Below are 17,266 nucleotides of genomic sequence, written 5' to 3' on the forward strand. Positions count from 1 at the left end.
CCTGTGAAGGTTGGTGTGTCCACCACCACTGTCCAGGTACTGAATAGCTTCAGAACCATGAAGATCCTTGCGTTGGCCTTTGAGACCCACACCCACGTCCCTCCCACACCCCAAGCCCCTGACAACCCCTAAAACCTGTGTTCCTTCTCTAAAGTTTATATAGCAAAAGTATTATGTAAATGGAATCACACTGTGTAACCATTCAGGATCAGCTTTTTTCACCCAGCATAATTCCCTGGAGATTCATTATGCTTTTTAAAATTCTAAGAATCAGAAATTACTGGGAAGAATGAAATGACCACACAGCATCCCTGCTGCCCAGAGAGAAACTCCGTTAGCAGATCCGTTACCCACTTCCAGCACGTCCTGCTGCCCTGTGTGAGCTGCCCCCCGAGGGCCCGGCAGCCTCTGAGGGGGCAGAGCTGTCCTGGGAGGTGACTGTGCATCTGCAGGTCATGCACCTGTGCTGTGGGAAGGGGAGCCTGCTGGCTCCCAGTGTGCTTCCCACTCACCAGCCCTGTCATGCCCAGCGAGTTTCCTGGCCCGCCTGAGCCTCAGTTTCCATTCTGTCAAAGGGGGATCATAAATATACCTGCGCAGGGTTTCAGAAACTTTCAAATGGGCTCTGCCTGAAGACCCTTAAAATAGCATCTCGAACACAGTGAGTGCGCATTATACATGACGTGTGCGGCGTCCTGTTTAGCCCCCAAGACAACCCCAGAGGCTGCTGGCCCCTGGGGACAGCTACCTGATTCCCTTTCTATTAATTAAAAAAGTTTTTTAAACTTTTTTTAAAAATGTAAAATAAAACACAGATCCAGGAAACCACGTAACAGAAGAACGGCTTGGTGAATCATTATTAGGCAGACACCCTTAGGCCCACCACCCAGGTCACAAATGGACCATTGCCAACCTCCAGGAGCCCCTCCACCTGCCATCTCAGTCATGCTCCCTCCCTTGGCTTGGGAGTGACCACCTCCCTACACTAATTACAGCGCAGCCAACCCAGGCGGACACCGCCAAACGCACGGCTCAGTCTCACCTCGTGGTCTGGGTTTTGTTTTCTAATACGTCTTGTACGTCCCTCTTCATCTCTAGGTTCCCTCTGCAAGTTTATTCCTTACCGTGTCTGCATTGGCATCCCCATGGCGTGGGTGCATTTTGCCAAATGCACCTTCACATTCCCCCACATCTGTCTGTCTGTCAGGAGGCAGTGGTATCCTCTGAGTTCTTTCTGTGGTTTATTCCTTTGTTTATTCATTCACCGCGGGTTGCAAAAGAGAGCATCTCAACAGTATTTATCACCTTTTGGTGACCCAAGGTAGATGCTTGATTTCTCCCTTTATTACAGTGTCAGGGTGATGAGTCGCTTTCCTGTCTCATCAGGCCAATTAGGAACTGAAAAGGGGACCAATTTCTTTGGCGTTATGTGAACTCATGAATTTAAAACACATTCGATGTGTCTCAATACATTTTAAGCTGAGGAAACTGAGGCCCAGAACGGATACCTCTCACTCTTTCCAGGATAAGCTCTCATAAGAGAGCTTTGCGTGGTGATGGGCGAGTTCAGGGGGATGCGGTCTGGAAGCCCACCCTTTGCTCATCCTCTGCTCTCGGGATCTGAGTGTGGCTGTTCAGTTTCACATAAATGGCATCACACTGTCAGGCTGGGCTGTAGTTTTCTCTTTTTTTCTTTTTTAAACTCAGCAATTCTTAGACCCAAACGATCGTTTTTAGCGACTGCACAGTGTATGTACCATGGTTTTCTCAGCAGGGTCTGCAACAATGGATGTTTATCTCCAGTTTCCCCCTGTAATCCGTGCTGAGATTATGCTCTTGGGCTGGGATAGTCAAAGGTCGAGTTAGGGTCATCAGGAGGTGCTTCCTTGGTGGTCCCAAGAGTGTAGACACATCAGGGTGACCTTTTCACTTGGGTTAACTTTCTGGGGCTGCTAAAGGTCTGTTAACGCTCTGAAAAACCACCCAGAGCAGGGTGGCAGGCGTCACACAGTCTCGGCTAAAATGTGGATGGTTTTTTACGTGGATTTGGACACGCTCACATCGAAGTACATCTGCGCAGGTCAGAATCCAGTGCTCTGAGCTCGGTCAGGGTCAGCTATTCCCGTTTCGACATGTGAGCAGCAGTTAGGGACTCCAAGCCGGGGAGAGGGCCACGGGGGTGTGCAGCAGATTGGAGAGATGAAGCGGCTTCTGCTCGCTCATCTTGACCTGATGCCCAGCTGGGTTAGCGTTCACGCCCACCCCCCTCCCCACCATGAGGCCTCTGTTTGCATGGGCAAGCTTCTTTCTGGGTTTGTACACCCACGGGCAGCTGAGTGCAGTGGCCCAGAGAGCTGCCACCTGGTGACAGCATGGCTGGAGTTGGGGCTGGAGTGGGGTAAGCCTCCCCTTCAGAGTGGTTTATCCTGCTGTAACCTCAGGCATCCTCTGCACCGATGTTGTTGATGTCTTCCTTCCCTGCATTTCCGTTGGCTTGAGAGTTTTCCTTGTGAGCTGAGTTGGCGGGGGTCCTTACAGGCGGGCCGCCTCGGGGCATATAGTTAATGAAGGGAGACTGCCAGGCTTAGTCATGGCAGGATCATCACACCAGCTGTCAAAATACCTGCACCCTTTCTGTAGGATTTGATATTCATTTAAACATTAATGCAGATGACATTGGGGGTCAGTTGCGTTAAAATCTTCCCATCGACATGCACGACCATTACATTATGAGAATTTGTCTAGGGAGGGGGTCTCCCTCATGAGGGAGGAAGGCCCTGGAGCTGGGAAGCAGATTTTATCTGTCAAGGGCCAAGGGTCACTGCTAACCAGCTTCTGGCATTATGCGCAAGCAGCCACAGGCAATACTAAGCGAGTGGACGTGACCCACTATTTACAGGCAGGTGTGGGGAGGTTGACTAGTTTGCTGATCCTTGGCCTAATGCCCAGCCTCTTCCAGTCAGGGAACATCGCTGACCCCAGCTTCTGCCAGTCGAGGTCATCTTATCTGGCGTGTTCAAGGACCTCCCGCAAGTGGTGGGGCCTGGTTGGTGACAGAGGGCTGGAGGGCAGATTCACACACGTGGCAACTTCACACATGTTGGATGCTCATTCTGCCTCTCGCCCCTCCTCTCTCATGTTGATTCTGACCATCTTTAACTGCCGGCATCAACATGAAGCCATTTTAACGTCTCTAGATCATTCTCAGAAGGCCCTTGGGATGCTACTTACCATTTGTCTTTCTTTCTTTTTTTTTTTTAGACTTAAAAAAAAAAATTGAAGTATAGTTGATTTACAATGTTGTGTTAGTTTTTGGTGTACAGCAGAGGGATTCAGATATATATATTTATTTATTCTTTCTCAGATTCTGTTCCATTATAGGTTATTATAAGATACCAAATATAGTTCCCTGTGCTATACAATAGGACCTTGTTGTTTATCTATTTTATATATAGTAGTGTGTATCTGCTAATCCCAAACTCCTAATTTGTCCCTCCCACCTCCCTCCGACTTGTCTTTATTTCTGAAGGAAATTTCCAGAACTCTTTGCACAGTTCAAGTCCTTCCTGGGGGTGAAAGAGCTGTCCTTCGCCCCACCCATGAGTGACAGATCCGGGGATGGAATAAGCCGGGAAATCGACTACGCCTCATGCAAGCGCATCGGATCCAGCTACCGGGCGCTCCCCAAAACCTACCAGCAGCCCAAGTGCAGCGGGAGGACGGCCATCTGCAAGGAGGTAGCGCTTCCCGGGGCTCACGTCAGCTTGTGTGCTGCATGCTCCTTACCCCCTCCTGTGTTCCACATGGAAGACCGAGTGTCGATCCCCCCGATAATGAATGGTGGATGGTGCCCGGGATGTGCCAAAACAAAATGCATGGGTGGAGATGACAGTTTCTTACCCTGCTGGTGGTTCTGGCAAGCCGCAGAGCACACGGCGCCAGCATAGGGTTTGGCTTGTTCCTCCGTCATTTAGACTGAGATTTATTTCTGCCTTGAGCCCACTCTGTTCCAGGTTCACTGCCCTCAGCATGTTTCTGTTTAGCTTGACCACTGAACACTTTTTCAGGGTTAGTAGACAGGCTTACTGCATTTCCAGAATTCAAGAGTGCCTGCTGGATTCCAGGATATGTAGTCTGGGAGTCAGCAGACTATGGCCCATAAGCCAAATCCGGCCCACTGCCTGTGTTTGTAAGTAAAGTTTTATTGGCACACAGACATGCCCATTTGTTTACATACTGCCTGCGGCTGCTTTACCAGGACAAGAGCAGAGTTGAGTACAGGCGTGCCTTGGAGATATTGTGGGTTTGGTTCCAGAGCACTGCAATAAAGCAAACATCGCAATAAAGCCAGTCACACAAATTTTTTGGTCTCCCAGTGCATATAAAAGTTACGTTTATACTGTACTGTAGCCTATTAAGTGCACAGTAGTGTTATGTCTGAACAAAACAATGTATATACCTTAATTTAAAATATTTTATTGCTAAAATACGCTAACCATCATCTGAGCCTTCAGCGAGTCACTGATCACAGATCCCTATAACAAATATAATAATAATGAAAAAGCTTGAAATATTGTGAGAATCACCAGAGTGTGACACAGAGACACAAAGTGAGCAAATGCTGTTGGAAAAATGGCACCGATGAGCTTGCTCGATGCAGGGTTGCCGCAAACCTTCACATTCTTTAAAAAAAAAAAAAAAAAAGGCAGTATCTGTGAAGCACAATAAAACGATGTATCCCTGTAGACCTGACAGACCAAATGACCTGCAAAACCTAAAATATTTATCTGGCCCTCTACAGAGAAAGTTTGCTAACCCCAGAGTATTGATAGTAAGATTTGTTCACTTGATCAAAGCCACATTTTCTCTTAAAACCACTTTAAAAGTAATTTTACTATTTGTATGATAAGGTAATTTCCTGTAAAATCAGTATTGTTACTTATCCTCGTATCTTCTACGCTGGACAACACAGTAAACCACTCTGGCAGCGGGGGCCTGCCGCGCTGGTCACGGCATTTCCTCTTGGTGCAGGTACTGAACGACACCTGGGTGTCCTTCCCCTCCTGGTCAGAGGACTCCACCTTCGTCAGCTCCAAGAAGACGCCCTATGAGGAGCAGCTGCACCGCTGTGAGGACGAGCGTTTCGAGGTGTGTGTGCGGGCCCACCTTCTCCACGGCCCTGCCCTCGCTTTCCCCAGTTCATCTCCTCTGCACCCTGGGGATGTATCCAGATCCTCCTTGAGCCCTCTGGTCTCCTTTAGAGTATCAGGGATTCCAGCACTTTCCAGCAGGGGGCAGCTCCTGAAAGCCTCCCTTTTCTGCCTTGCTGGCCTCCAGGCTGGCTAGGCATTGGGAGGAGTGTGTGTGTGTGTGTGGGAGGAGTGTGTGTGTGTGTGTGTGTGTGTGAGGATGTGTGTGTATGTGTGTGTGTGTGTGAGGTGTGTGTGTGTGTGTGTGTTTTCATTAACTAAAATTAGGTTCACTTAAGTTAATTTTTTTAATAAAAATTTTTACCGAGATCATTGTAGATTCACATGCAGCTTAAAAAATAACACAGAGTGATCCGGGTGCCCTTTCCCCAGTGGTAACAGCTTGTAAATCTCTGGCACAGTGTCAGAGCTGGGATGTGGACATTGACCCAGCCATGATCTTATTCACGTCTCCCTAGTTGGACTCGTATTCGTGGGGGGCACGGGGGGGGCAGGGTATCTATGCACAAGCATGTGCATGTGTGTTTAGCTCTGTGTGGTTCTCTCACCTGTGAAGGTCCATGTATCCAGCACCACAGCCAAGATACTGAACAGTTCCCCCACCAGGAGGATCTCTCACACTGTTCCTTTATATCCCCATTCACCTCCCTCCCCAATTCCCAGCATCCATCAACCTATCCTCCATCTCCTTCACTTTGTCCTAAGTGGAATCAGTCACATGGTATATAACTTTTGGGGATTGGCTCCCCCCAGCACATGTTCTGGGGAGTCACCGGGGGCCGTATGTACCACGCATCCCTTCCTCTTCATTGCTGAGTGTAACGTGCTTTTTTTTTTTTTTTTTTTTTTTTGCGGTATGTGGGCCTCTCACTGTTGTGGCCTCTCCCGTTGCGGAGCACAGGCTCCGGACGCGCAGGCCCAACGGCCATGGCTCACGGGCCCAGCCGCTCTGCGGCATATGGGATCCTCCCAGACCGGGACACGAACCCGTGTCCCCTGCATCGGCAGGTGGACTCTCAACCACTGCGCCACCAGGGAAGCCCTGTAACGAGCTTTTGATGCCTGGGGAAAGGGTCAGCCTAGGACCCATTCCCCTCCTCAGATGGGTCCACCAGTGGTGAGGTCCAGGTGATGCCATCATCGCCCAGGTCTGGACCGCCCCCTCACCCCCGTAACCAGCTATGCTCGCTCCAGTCCTCCGGACCCATGTCAGGGCCACCACACCCTGATGTCTGTCGTCCCCTCCTCAGTTCTGCACATCCCTTCTGCCAGCCCAGGCCCGTCCCTAGGGCCCCGGTGATGCCCCGACAGCTGACCCCTTTCTGCTTTCCTTTCCATAGTTAGACGTTGTCCTGGAGACCAACCTGGCCACAATCCGGGTGTTGGAAAGCGTGCAGAAGAAGCTCTCCCGGATGGCGCCGGAAGACCAGGAGAAGTTCCGGCTGGACGACTGTCTGGGGGGCACGTCGGAGGTGATCCAGCGCCGCGCCATCCACCGCATTTACGGCGACAAGGCTCCGGAGATCATTGAGAGCCTCAAGAAGAACCCTGTCACTGCTGTCCCCGTCGTCCTGAAAAGGTGTCACGCTTCTGACCACCCTGCCTGCTGCAGGGAGCCCCCCAGCAGCTCATTAGTGCTGTTTGTCATGGGTGTAATCGTGAGGGGGTCCCTGGGGTCTCAGTCTGGTTGACTACAGTGTTTTCCAGTCTTGCTTCATCTCCCCATTCCATTCCTGAGAGGAAAGCACAACTGTAAATGGTTGTTTGTGTCCTCCTAGAACTTTCTGCCATGCACATAACCATATCTAAACATGAACATGAAAAGTAACTATTTTAAAGCACAAATGGGACCGTCCTATATCACGGCTTGCCTTTTATTTAATCATATGTTTGGGACCCGCACTGTGCTGGTGAACAGGTATTGGTTAAGTGGCTGCCCTCAGCCAGGTGCTGTGCCCAGCCCTTGGGCTACAGAGCCAAGCGAGCCCGACGCAGTCCCTTCCATTGCGGGGTTCACAGTTGAGCAAGGGAGCCTGGCGGTCGAGCCAGCAGCTGCATAGAGCACAGTCAGTCCTGTGGGTCAGGACAGTGATGTGGCTGTGGCTGGCTGTGCGGGTTCCATGGGGCCATTACCCCCTCCCTCCTTTATACAGCACGGAGCCCGCTGCACAGGCCTGGAGCTGGCTCTCCCAAGTGTGGAACGTGTCCAGTGGGTCTGTGGGTGGAAGACAGGCTGGCCCTGCACAGGGATGACTCGGGCGGGTGTCCCGGGCTGTCCCTGTGCTGAGCCCCTCTGGCGCTGCAGGCTGAAGGCCAAAGAGGAGGAGTGGCGAGAGGCCCAGCAGGGCTTCAACAAGATCTGGCGGGAGCAGTATGAGAAGGCGTACCTTAAGTCCCTGGACCACCAGGCCGTGAACTTCAAGCAGAATGACACCAAGGCCCTTCGCTCCAAGAGCTTGCTCAATGAGATTGAGAGCGTCTATGACGAGGTGAGGCCCTCCTCAGCCAGGGTCGGGGCAGGCTGCCCGCGCCCAAGCTCTGGCTCTCCTGGCCTCGGGCAGATGGCCAGCTCTCTCTGCCTCCGTTGCCCTCGCAGGGCTGCGTAGGGATGAGGATGGGTGTTTCCATAGCACCCAGCATAGGGCTGGCCCAGAAGGCGGATTGAGGCCACCCTGCCATTGTCAGCAGAGGGGGGCGACTAGGGCCGACCATGCTCCTGTGTGGCTCTGGACTCGGGAGTGGTTGGCATGGGCTGGTGAACGGGAGCGAGCAGGTGGGAGGCTTGTGCCGGCACCGGGTGATGGCAGGACCATGGAAGGGCTGGTGACAGGCGGGGAAAGGACAGAGGCAGGGGACGTTGCGGGGTGGTGATGGACCGGGTGTGCAGGGCTTGCGGGGGGCCGGGCCGGAGTGCAAGCAGTCGCAGGTTTTCTGGGGTCTAGCCAAGTGTCTGTGAATGAATGATGGTGGGCAGAGGCCCATGGTCCTCCCTGAGCCTTCCTCACCCCCAAGGCAGCCTGTGTCAGCTGGACTCGAATAATCAGGGTGATGCTCCCCTAGGTCCCCCCAGCCTCTGAGTGCTGCTGCAGGCCTTGGTAGTGGGAGTTCGGCCTCATTTTGGTCCCAGAGCTCAGCTGGGCCCCCAACCATTGTGATGCCCTCAGAGCCCCATGGCCCTGGACCCCCTACTTGGAGTTCTCCCAGTGGGTCGCTTCCCGTCTAACGGCTGCCCTGTCTCCCCAGCACCAGGAGCAGCACTCGGAGGGCCGCAGCGCCCCCTCCAGCGAGCCGCACCTCATCTTCGTGTACGAGGACCGGCAGATCCTGGAGGACGCGGCCGCCCTCATCAGCTACTACGTGAAGAGGCAGCCGGCCATCCAGAAGGAGGACCAGGGCACCATCCACCAGCTGGTGCACCAGTTCGTGCCCAGCCTTTTCTTCTCCCAGCAGCTGGACCTGGGCGTGTCCGAGGACTCCGCCGATGAGGGCCGGGGGAGCCCCCAGGGGCAGAGTGCAGACCCTGGTGACCGGAAGAAGCCAGCGTCCGGACCGCAGAGCAGCGCCCCGGAGGAGAAGGGGGCCTCGGGCGAGGCACCAGCCACGGAGCAGCAGCCGCCGCAGCACAAGCCCCTGGACGACGTTTACAGCCTCTTCTTCGCCAACAACAACTGGTATTTCTTCCTGCGCCTCCATCAGACCCTGTGCTCCAGGCTTCTGAAGATCTACCGCCAGGCACAGAAGCAACTCCTGGAGTACCGGACGGAGAAGGAAAGGGAGAAACTGCTCTGCGAGGGCCGCCGGGAGAAGGGCAATGACCCTGCCATGGAGCTGCGGCTGAAGCAGCCAAGTGAGCCCCTGGGCCCAGGGATGACACCATGGGGGCTTGCCTCTGAGATCCGGGAGGGGAGGCGGGCCAGCCGAGCAGCCGCCCCAGAGCCACGGGCCACCTGCGGTGGGAGGCGGTGAACGTGGGCTGCTTACGTTCAGTGGAGACTCCAGATCCTTCCCGGTGGTGGCCGCGTGGGAGCCGGGCCCTCGGTGACCACGGTGCTGCCCCCTCAGGTGAGGTGGAGCTGGAGGAATACTACCCGGCCTTCCTGGACATGGTGCGGAGCCTGCTGGAGGGCAGCATCGACCCCACGCAGTACGAGGACACCCTGCGCGAGATGTTCACCATCCACGCCTACGTGGGCTTCACCATGGACAAGTTGGTGCAGAGCATCGCCCGGCAGGTGAGCAGGCGTGGGGCGGGCAAGCGGGCAGCACCTCCCTGTAAGTCCCTCTCCTTCACTCCTGTGCCTGTGGTTGATCCCGTGGTTGGCACCTTTCCTTTTTTTTTTTTCAATTAAGGTAGAATTCTTGTAAAATTCTCCAGTTTTAAGTGAACGTTTCAGTGGAATTTAGCACATTTGCAGTGTTGTGCAACCATCATCTCTGACTAGTTCTAGAACATTTCCATCTTCCCCCAAAGAAACCCTGTCTTCATTAGCAGTCACTCCCCATCCCTCCTCTCCCAGCCCTTTTCTGTCTCTCTGGATTTGCCTATTCTGGGTATTTCACATAAACAGAATCACATACTATGTGGCCTTTTGTGTCTGGTTTCTTTCACTCAGCCTAACATTTTTAAGGTTCATCCACACTGTAGCGTGTGTCAGTATATCATCCATTTTTATGGTCAAATAACATTCCGTTGTGTGGATGGACCACATTTTGTTCTTCCTTTCATCCGTTGATGGACACTTGGGTTGTTTCCACCTTTTGGCGGTGGCGACCTGTGCTGCTGTGGATGTGCCTGTGCGAGGATATGTCTGAGCCCCTGTTGAAAAACCTTTCGTGAGGGTTGTTTGGCAACATGTAAAGAACGTTGGGCCCACTTTTCCTGGCTGGGGAATATCAGTGACGTGCATCAGCATCACCCACAGCTGAATGTCAACAAGAGGAAATTGGTCATAAGTATATAAACAGCAAAGCCCCAGACAAGTCGGGTGTGGTCCCGGGACGTGGGTCCTGCTTGGTGACCACTCGAGTTGTTGTTCAACTCGACTTCATTTCCTGGTTATCACGTGAGGCTGTTCATCGTAAAGTGGAAAAGAAGCGGAGGAAGGAATAATGTCATTACTCTGCCACCCAGGTACAGTTACTAGAAACTTTCTAAAAATGGCAATTCCTTCCAGGTTTTACAGATTTCTTATTGAAGTAAAACACATACAGAAAAGTGCCGACTCCTCAGTGTGCAGCTCGGTGGGTCTTCACAAATGGACACCCTACCCGTGCCCCCTCCAGCCACCCCCCACTCACGGGCACCCACTGCTGATTTCTGACACTGGGATAGAGTCCCTGGTTTTGAAGCTGTATAAACTCAGCGTCTGGCTGTGTCCAGGCAGCGTGATTCTCTGAGATTCCTGTCAAGATGCCCATTGGCTCCTTCATCGTCCACCTGGGAAGGATTCCAGGGACGAGCTCCCATTTGGGCCCTTAGAGCAGTGCTTTGCATCCCCTGTGGGCCGTATGTGTGCATGACCTCCGCTCCCCTGGGTGGGGTGCAGGCAGGCACAGCCAGCCTTGGGGGGAAGCTTCCAGATTCCTGGCCCACTCTGGTCCTGCCCCGGGGGGGCGGGGCGGAGGGCTCTCTCATCTCTCCTGGACCGAGCGAGTCGGCTCCCAACAGGCCACAGCTCTCGGGAAGGCGGCCCCATCTGTAGCACCAGGAGGATTGGACCATATATACTTTGACTCATGCCTTTTTTAAAAAAAAAAAAAACTACTCTCTCCACAAATGTCCCCTGTAAAACCTGTTTTAAAAGGTAAAAGAAGCAATAAAAATGGAGCTGTTTAGTTGGAGCCATAGTGAGGGCAGGACCCCCACGTGAGGCTCCCAGGGCCCCTCCACGCAACACCCGTAACCTGCAGCGTCGTATCCACACTCTTTACTTCCTTTTATTTATTTATTTTTTAAAGTAGCATTTCTTCTTTTCAGTAACAGCAGCTAATGTTGATTGGGAATGTGCCGGATGTCAGGCACCATATGAGACCCATGTGTGTCCACACGTCGCTGTGTGCACTCAGCAGAGGGACACACAGAGCAGAGCCTGAGGCCCTAAGTCTGCAGTGGCCTGTCTGGGCCACAGCTCATGCACAGAGGGGCCGACTCCCACCGGCCTCGGCTTTTTCCAATCCTTGTCTCATCCTAAGCCTAAAGGTTTTAAGTATGCTTATAGGTATTAAAGGAATTACTTGTGTTTATGACTGAACACTGGGAGAAGATAATCACTGCTTTTATGATTACCATCCCCATTTTGGCACATTTTCTTTTGTATTTTTTCTGTGCGTTTCTCATACCCAGGCAGGGTTTGCTGGTCTGCTCTAGTTTGCTCTGGTTTGCTCTTGTCTGGTTTGGTCTAGTTTGGTCTCGCGTTTGGTCTGGTCCAGTTTGCTAGTTTGCTCTGATTTAGTCTGGCCTGGTCTGCCCCAGTCTGGTCTGGTTTAGTCTGGTCTAGTTTGCTCTGGTCTGCATCCGGCATGGAGGTCGCCCTGCACAGCCCGTTGGACGCTGGTCTTCACCCCCACCCCGTGGACTTTGCCACACCGTCTCTGGGTGAGGTAGGGGCTCCAGCAGGAGGTGGGAGTGGTGGCTGTGCCTCAGCCCTCCTGGCAGGCACACGCCAGGCACTCACCTGCCCTCCCTCCCCGGCAGCTGCACCACCTCGTGAGCGACGATGTCTGTCTGAAGGTGGTGGAGCTCTACCTGAACGAGAAGAAGCGGGGTGCTGCTGGCGGGAACCTGTCCTCCCGCTGTGTCCGCGCCGCCAGAGAGACCAGCTATCAGTGGAAGGCCGAGCGGTGCATGGCTGACGAGAACTGCTTTAAGGTAAGAGGCCAGCCACGCTCAGCCCCACACGAGGCTGGGGGGAGCACGGCGGGCGCCCACGACAGGAGCCCAGTACCGTGTGCTGCTTTCGCTGGGCCTCTGGATGCAGGCCCTGGCCCCAGAGGGCACCACAGGGCCTGTGAGGTGGGCGCCCAGCACGTGGTCCCTCAAGGAAGGATGGGGCTTGGAGGCTGGTGAACAGGGATCATTGATGACCTTTGGACCTCATCCTCTGCCGGCCTGGGCTGTTCTCGTGGCTTCAGGCTCTTTGTCCCCCTCCTTCCCCAGGTGATGTTCCTCCAGCGCAAAGGGCAGGTGATCATGACCATTGAGCTCCTGGACACCGAGGAAGCCCAGACAGAGGACCCACTAGAGGTGCAGGTGAGGACCGCAGCCCTGTGCTCTGTGCCTTGTACACACCATGGGGGCCGGGGGCAGCCACAGGCAGCATCATGGGGTTCCCACCACGGGAGCCCATGCACATGCTGGCCGAGCACAGGCCGCAAAACGTCCACCAGAGAAGCCTCTGTGCAGGCTGAACATTCTCCTTGGAAACGCATCAGGAGGTGGGAATTGCAGGTGGCCTCTCAGGAGCCAGGGGTGTGTCCCAGGGCTGGAAGGCCGTGTGGGAGCCAGGCCAGCTTCCCCCCAAACCCCAGCTCCTGCTCCCTGCTGCTGACACTGTGCCATCCGCCCATGGCCAGCCCAGTCACTCAGACCCTGCGACATGAGGCCGCTGCACTCCCCATGCATGAAGCTCAGAGCTCTGGGTGCCCCCGACCACCAGGAGAAAACCCTCCTGGCCCACACGTTGAGGTGCACCTTCCACTTAGTGCCCGCACCCCAGGGAGCAGGGCCCAGAAGCCCCAAGCTGCCTTCACAGAGCTGGGGCACCGCCCACCACAGCCTCGGGGGCTCCCTTCACAGCGCCCTTCGCTGGAAACACTTTCCAAAACGAGGGTAGGGGCCTGCACACCCGGTCCCTTCCAGAAGTTTCCAGCAAATGTGGTTTTGTTAAGCTTGAGTCTGGAGGAGCCTCGTGCTTTAACAGGATGGTGAGTAGCTGAAGGATCCCTCGGACGCTGCAGGCCATGTCTGCCCTGGACCTGGTGACTGCTTCGGGCCCCCCCTTTACTCACCCACAAGCCCTGCCAGTGCTCTCCTTCTTCCTACCTGCTGTTTGTGTCCTGATGTCTGTTCCTGCCCACCATCCCCCAGACCCCGCTCTCCTCCGTGTCAGGGGCCTCCTGTTCCACGTGAACTTATCACGTGATGGATACAGAAAAGTCGTTACACAGCGGGGATTTATCCACTTAAGCACGAAATGCCATAAATCATCTGAATAGTGGCCTGGGTGTGCGTGTCCCAGTCCAGCTGAGCCCTTTATCGGGAGCTGCAGTCTGCTGGTCTCTATCAGACATCAGGGTCCTCAATAGCTATTATCCTAGTGCTTTGGGAGGGGTGGGGACAAAGTCCCTGGGAGCCTCTGATGACCTGGGCTGTGTCTCCCTCTGTCCCCCAAGCACCTGGCTCGGTACGTGGAGCAGTACGTGGGGACCGAGGGTGCGTCCAGCTCGCCCACTGAGGGCTTCCTCCTGAAGCCTGTGTTCCTGCAGAGGTGAGGGGGCTTTGGGCTCGGGGGCCTCTCCCACCATTGCCAGCACCCAGCGTGACGGGGTTTTATTAGTTTTCACGGGATCAAAGGGTTTGGGTGGTGGTTTTCATTGCTTCAGATTGCGTTTCTCCAACCCTGGGAGGTCAGGCATCTTCCCAGTGTTTCTGGGCCACAAGGACCTTCTAGTCTGCAAATCCTTCTCGCTGCCAGGAACCTCAAGAAGTTCCGCAGGTGGCAGTGTGAGCAGGTGCGCGCGCTGCGGGGTGAGGCCAAGAGCTCCTGGAAGCGGCTGGTCGGGGTGGAGAGCGCCTGCAACGTGGACTGCCGCTTCAAACTCAGCACCCACAAGATGATGTTCATCGTGAACTCCGAGGACTACATGTACCGCCGCGGGACGCTCGGCCGGGCCAAGCAGGTGCCCCTCCCTGCCCACGTCCTGGGAACCTGGGGGCCAGCCCACAGCTGTGTGGGGTGCCTGGGCCATCCTGATTCTCCTCTCCCCCACCCCCTGCAGGTGCAGCCCCTGGTCCTGCTGCGCCACCACCAGCACTTCGAGGAGTGGCACAGCCGCTGGCTGGAGGACAACGTGCCGGTGGAGGCAGCCAGCCTGGTGCAGGACTGGCTGATGGGCGAGGAGGACGAGGACATGGTGCCCTGCAAGACGCTCTGCGAGACGGCTCATGTGCACGGGCTGCCGGTGACCCGCTACCGAGTGCAGTACAGCCGCCGCCCGGCCTCGCCCTGACGCTCCCACACGGGCACCACGACTCGCACTCAGTTCAGTTGCTTCCTCGGCCTGTGTGTCCATCGGGCGTCTTCATGAACAGTGTGCGGGGAGCAGAGCGTCCCCCAGCCTTGCTGCTACGGGCTGTGAGCTCCAGAGAAGGGCGCGTTGTGTCGGCGCTCGGCCCCACGCTGCCATCCCTCTCGGCTTCCCCGCTTCCTTTGGGCCCGTCCTGTGCCAGACGTAAACCACTCCCCGCACTTGAACTCTAGGGGCTCAGTCCCCACTGGAAGGGGGAGGAGCAGTGCACCGGTCAAGGCACGAGTGAGTGCGTTCACATGCCTGCTGGGCTACTCCCGTCATACATGCCAAATCCCCAGGCTTGGGCACCGCTGGTCCTTTTCTGCGTATGGTGAAAGTGGGTGAAGAGCCGCGCAAGGGCTCACGTTCAGGAGGGGTCAGCGTTTGAGGGTCCCTGACATCGGAGTCATCGGGCCCACGTGGACCTGCTTGAAAAGCATGTCCTTCCCAGGCTTCTAGAAACATTTCCCAAGCTGGGCAACAGCCTGCATCTGACAGTTCGGGCATCGGCTTGGCCCAGCGGGTCCCTGCCTGGGGTCCTCAGACACTTCGAAAGTGAGAAGAGCCCTTTCAGCCAGACTGTTGGGATCCTGCCTTGACATCCAGATATAGAGTGGGCAGGTGGCACCAAAACTGCCCAGAAGACCCTGCTCTGGAAAAAAAGAGACTCAGACCCCATGTTGATCCGACAGCTGGACGCTGGGCACGTGAGGGGAGGGGGCCTGGCCTGCCGCACCCGCTGAGCTCGAGTGGTCCCACCCTGGGAGGGCCCTGGGGTGCGGTTGTGTACCTAAGATGGACATTCTAGAAGTATATATATGCACACATATTTATTCCTTTATGCTCTCTTAGTGGTTGTAAGTTCTACAACGGCCAAGTCCCACGGCCTCTCTGGGGGTGACAGCCCCCTTCGTGGACTTCTGCATACCCGCCCCAACACCTCCATTCCGGCAGCCACCACCCAGGGCGGGTATGGTGTGAGGGGAAAAAGCTTCTGTGCCAAGAATGCCAAGCAGTTCGGGCTAGGAACCAGCTTTTTGAACTTCCTGCACCATGAGAAGCTCTGGCTGGGCCCCTGACACCATCAGCCAGCGGGCTCCACTGACCCGTGGGCCTGGAGGACCCCCCGTGCAGCTGCCTCTGTCAGCCGCAGCCCTTGCCTTCCTGCAGCTGAGCTGTGCCAAACACCCAAGGTTCCGGGAGTTGGAGACGTGTTTCTAGAAGTTTACCTGTGGAACTCGAGGTTTGCAAAGCCTGTGACTCCAGGCCTGGGCGATTCCAAGGCCAACCTGTCCCACCTGGGTGTCTCTTCACCCGTGTTTTCTCACGTGTAATCCATGCACTTTGTACGCATCCTTGTTTTATAAGAAGGAAACTTACCAGAATTCCTGAACCAGACCCTCCCGGCAGCCGTCCTCCTCGGGAGCCCGCAGCCCCTCCTGTGCCTCTGCCTGGGCCTGGGGTGTGGGCCATACCCCACCAAGCCCCCCACCCTGCATGCTTCTAGGGAGCATCTCTTCTGTTTTTGAAGAATTTCTGTTCTGGGGCTTGTACTTCCTTTGCAGCTGTTTTGAATGTAGTTTTCCTTTTCTATTTATTTGCACATTAAAGTTAAAAATTAAATATTGATCTAAAGCTGTGAGGTTCAGTCAGTTATTTCCTGGGGGCAAATCTGGGGGTGACCTCTCACTGCCAGGGGAGTTGGCCTGACCGCAGGGAGTGTCTGCCTAGGCGCGCCTGGGAGTTCTCAAACCCCATGTGGGGACCCCCCGCCATGGCTTCCCTGTGGCTGCGCTACAGGGTCCTATTTCCCCCAGGGCATGGCCCCGCCTCCAGAGTGTTTTCTAGAATACAGTAAGTCCCCTACATACAAGCAAGTTCTGTTTCGAGAGCACGTTTGCAAGTCCCATTTGTTCCAACGAAGTTAGCCTAGGTACCCAACTAACATCGGCTATATGGTACTGTACTGTAATAGGTTTATCGTACTTGTCACACAAATAATACATAAAAAACAAAAAAACATTTTGAACCTTACAGTACAGTACCTTGAAAAGTACAGTAGTACAGTACCACAGCTGGCATACAGGGCTGGCGTCAAGTGAACAGGTGAGAAGAGTGACTGACTGGAGGAGGGAGAGGAGGTGGGAGACGGTAGAGCTGAAGGATCGTCAGCAGTAGGAGACGGAGGGCAAAAAGGAGGCAAACTGCAGTTTCACTCACGCCTGACGCTGATGGAACCCACGTTCTCAACTTGAAGGTTTGTATGTAGGGGACTTGGGTGTGTTCATTCCCAGCTCAGTTTTCGTACTTGCTGGAAATGAGAAGTGTTTCCTTCCAGTGTTGGCACATGCAAAACATAATTTGAAGACTGCAGCATTTGCTGTGAGCTTTCTGTGCCTGCCCACCCGCTTCTGACACCAGGTCCAGAAGCCCACAGATGGCGGGGGATGCGGGGTCTCTCCCTCCTCCAGCCCTACAAAACCACCCTCCGTGCTCTCTGGTCCCCCCTCCCAGCTTCCCCCTGCCCCCTCCTTTCCTCTCACCTCCTGTGTCTTCACCATCATTGGGGCCCCTGAACATCTCCAGGACCCCCTCCTACCAGCCCCACACCTGCCTCCAGGTAAGAGGGAGCCCTCAGCTCTGCTTAGGGTCCTCTTAGCTGCCCCCCCACCCGTCGCGAGGCTTTTGCAGCGCAACTGGCCGACCCCCTCCCCTCCCACTCAGTGCCCACTGCCAGACCTCACCCATTGGGTCCCTGAGCTCAGTTG

The 17,266-nt window shown here is 54.9% G+C and overlaps 1 protein-coding gene across 2 annotated transcripts in view; it reads left to right on the forward strand.

The window, feature by feature from the left end:
- The window catches only part of SIN3B (SIN3 transcription regulator family member B), a 37,851-nt gene extending 21,718 nt beyond the window's left edge, over nt 1-16,133 (forward strand). For both annotated transcript variants that reach the window (XM_060093838.1, XM_060093839.1), the window contains 11 exons: nt 3,530-3,737; nt 5,032-5,148; nt 6,551-6,789; nt 7,516-7,699; nt 8,454-9,057; nt 9,273-9,442; nt 11,905-12,078; nt 12,367-12,459; nt 13,602-13,696; nt 13,904-14,108; nt 14,208-16,133. In XM_060093838.1, coding sequence (XP_059949821.1) covers nt 3,530-3,737; nt 5,032-5,148; nt 6,551-6,789; nt 7,516-7,699; nt 8,454-9,057; nt 9,273-9,442; nt 11,905-12,078; nt 12,367-12,459; nt 13,602-13,696; nt 13,904-14,108; nt 14,208-14,438 — 2,320 coding nt within the window. In that variant the 3' untranslated portion in view covers nt 14,439-16,133. The remainder of the gene's footprint in view (nt 1-3,529; nt 3,738-5,031; nt 5,149-6,550; nt 6,790-7,515; nt 7,700-8,453; nt 9,058-9,272; nt 9,443-11,904; nt 12,079-12,366; nt 12,460-13,601; nt 13,697-13,903; nt 14,109-14,207) is intronic.
- Nucleotides 16,134-17,266: the final 1,133 nt, after the last annotated feature.

Source organism: Mesoplodon densirostris, chromosome 3, assembly GCF_025265405.1.
Source record: "Mesoplodon densirostris isolate mMesDen1 chromosome 3, mMesDen1 primary haplotype, whole genome shotgun sequence".
NCBI lineage: Eukaryota > Metazoa > Chordata > Mammalia > Artiodactyla > Ziphiidae > Mesoplodon > Mesoplodon densirostris.